The 2,739-nt window shown below is 39.4% G+C and overlaps 1 protein-coding gene across 1 annotated transcript in view; it reads right to left on the bottom strand.

The window, feature by feature from the left end:
* ptprfa (protein tyrosine phosphatase receptor type Fa) overlaps nucleotides 1-2,739 on the bottom strand; it is a gene marked incomplete in the record, with an annotated part of 110,171 nt that overhangs the window by 40,156 nt on the left and 67,276 nt on the right. The window contains 1 exon segment of the mRNA XM_035652778.1: nucleotides 2,335-2,346. Coding sequence (XP_035508671.1) covers nucleotides 2,335-2,346 — 12 coding nt within the window.

Below are 2,739 nucleotides of genomic sequence, written 5' to 3'. Positions count from 1 at the left end.
TTCTGTTATGAATTGGCACTATACGAATAAAATTTAATTGAATTGGATTAGTGATATAATTAGTTAGTTAGGTGACAATTTAATAGGTAAAATATTATGAGCAGATGTATCAAAAGCTTTCCCTAAATTCAAAAATATAAAAATATACCCAAAGCGTATTCATTACTGTTCATAGTGGTTTGTATTTTATCAACCAGCTAAATAACGTGTGTGTACATTGTTTTTTTCTGAATCCATACTGGTGGTTATACAAAATGACGTCCTGGGAATTACTTATTAATAATTAAACAATCTCTTATCCCTAGATTGAAAAATTATGTCATTTTGAGATGTGTGGGAACAAATTAAGTTGATATTTTTCATATCTTTGTCATTGAATAAGTCAGATGTGATTAAATCAGCTGGTTTATATCTTATTAACATGTAACTGTTTCATTTTCATGAAGGGAGATATTGATCTTGACTAGTGGTTGCGGTGGATGGATGTTAGTAATCGGATATATTTGAAATAGGGCAGGCTAGGTCACAGGTGCTGTCTGGTAGCAGTCTGGTGTCAACAGAGATGTCTGATGGACGCATGTGGTGCTGCATGCAACACTTTATCAGGACTAATTGCTGATACAGCTGTGTTCACTATAGTCCTGCGAACTGAAAGCTTTATTACACCCATATTACACTTGAAACAAATTGAGAGAGCTGGAAGTTTGATAGAAGGACTGACTAAAGGATTATTATTACTGCCTGGCACATATTGTATCTTTTTTTGTTAGTACAATACAGTCTAGTGCTTTCATACAGTGTTTGACCTCGACTAACATTCAAGCTCTGAATACTGTCTGGCACCTTGAATTTTATTCAAGATGAAAAAAAGCGAGAAAGACATGTAATGTTTGGTGTTTTTTCAATTTACAATAAGTTTTTTTTTTTTCATCTGAAAGTGGGAAAAGCAACTGTTTATTGAACATCTCTAAATTGAGTTTGGAGATTTGTTTGAAGTAAAACAGTCAACCAATATCCTCCAAATGATGTTGCTGTATAAACTTTATTTATTTAAAGATAATTGTAGCTAGTCTGGCTCTGCCCAAAATACTTTTACCACCATGTTAAACTGCCATGTTACTACAGTAGCCCAGAACGGACAACCCAAACACTGGCCTTTCTGCATTTTTTGTGGCCACTGTAGTTTGTCCTACATGTTTGAAAAGCTGAGCTGTGTTGAAATGCTAGAAGCCACTAAATCCTAACCCACTGGTCCTTAAACCGCTGTGATCATATTCCACTAATACTTAAAGAGGCATACACCTCTTTAAAGTCCATTCTCAGTGGATGTGCACTGGTGGCTTCAGGTGCTACATCACACTGTACAAGTTGCATAATGGACCAGGACTGACTTCCAAACTATTTGTGATGTTACAAATCATGATGGTAGGCCCCGCCCTTAAAATGTGATTTTCAGTAAGCACAGAGAAACTTTCCACTTTCAGCAGGTGAATGTGAAAACATTCTTCTAGTGTCAAACTCTGCACAGACATCATTCAAACAGCACACTGTAGGAACAAGAAGAAACACTGATTTCTGACTGGAGGGGGGATTTAATTTCAATAAAGTTTGACTAAAATAATAAGTTACAATGAGAAAAAAGTTAGTAAGTGCCACTGAGTGAATGTTTCACTATAGTTATATAGCAGTGACTGCAACTGGTTGTTATGTCAACAAAAGTCACTTTTTATCAGTAGATAATGTAGTTCAGACAACATTCTTTTCAAAATAACAAACCAAAACACAAATGACTGATTCTGAATGTATTATGAAGACAGTCAATATGTATTATGCAGGTCAGGCAGGCAACACAAATAGAGTAGTGAAAAGGTCATTGTGATGTCAGTTATTGCCTCTAGGTGATATCAGGATTGGATTCAGGCCTGGCGTTTGCTTTGCAGGTGAAGCTGCAGGTGTGTGAGGGGTTGAGAGGTGACAAAAGCACTGCGGGAGGATGATTCTGGGGGGAAGATCAGTAGGATTTGTGGAAACACGCACAAAGAAACAAAGTGCAAAAACATATTCACACACCCTGACATATGCGACACACATGCTTGCAAGTGCTGTCAGTTGAGGCTGATATGTCTGAGGAAAAGTTTGAAGCTCGTGGTGGTATGATTGTGAAAGTGTAACAGAAACAACAAGCATCTGCCACTACACATCATCACTGTCAGAAAACACGGACATGTCTGACCCAAAAGCATGTTGCACACAGCAGGGAGGGTTGTCAGAGGCAGGCCGACAGCTACAGAGGAAGGGGGGGTTAGTGGTGTAAGAACAGACAGAGGTACTAACCTTTCTTGTTTGCTGCGTCCACAGGATGCAGGCAGACAGAAAACAAGGAGGCAGAAAGAAAGGTTTAATTTACAAGTTGTCAGCAGTGGGAATGCCACAGTGTCACAGTAAGCAGGAAGTGCACCTGACAGAGCACATTACAGCACCTTACTCACTGCTCCTGCTCCTCCCTGCTCTCTCTCTCTGAGCCACAGCCAACTTCCACACATATTCTTTTATTAGGGCCCGAGCACAAACCGTGCGAAGGCCCTATTGTTTAATTTAACTGTTCGAGAACTCGATGTATGCAATTGTCCCCGTGCACAGGCACAAATGGCTAAGCCCTGCCCCCCAGAATCAGCCCCCAAGACACGTAAAGCCGACATGTACGAGAATTGGTATGCATGTGTATCATGATTGGACAAG

This window comes from Morone saxatilis, unplaced genomic scaffold (assembly GCF_004916995.1).
Source record: "Morone saxatilis isolate NCDOM2014 unplaced genomic scaffold, NCSU_SB_2.0 Contig12, whole genome shotgun sequence".
Classification (NCBI taxonomy): Eukaryota; Metazoa; Chordata; class Actinopteri; family Moronidae; genus Morone; species Morone saxatilis.
The sequence above is the reverse complement of the archived record's forward strand: the minus strand, read 5'-3'. Positions and strand labels throughout refer to the sequence as shown.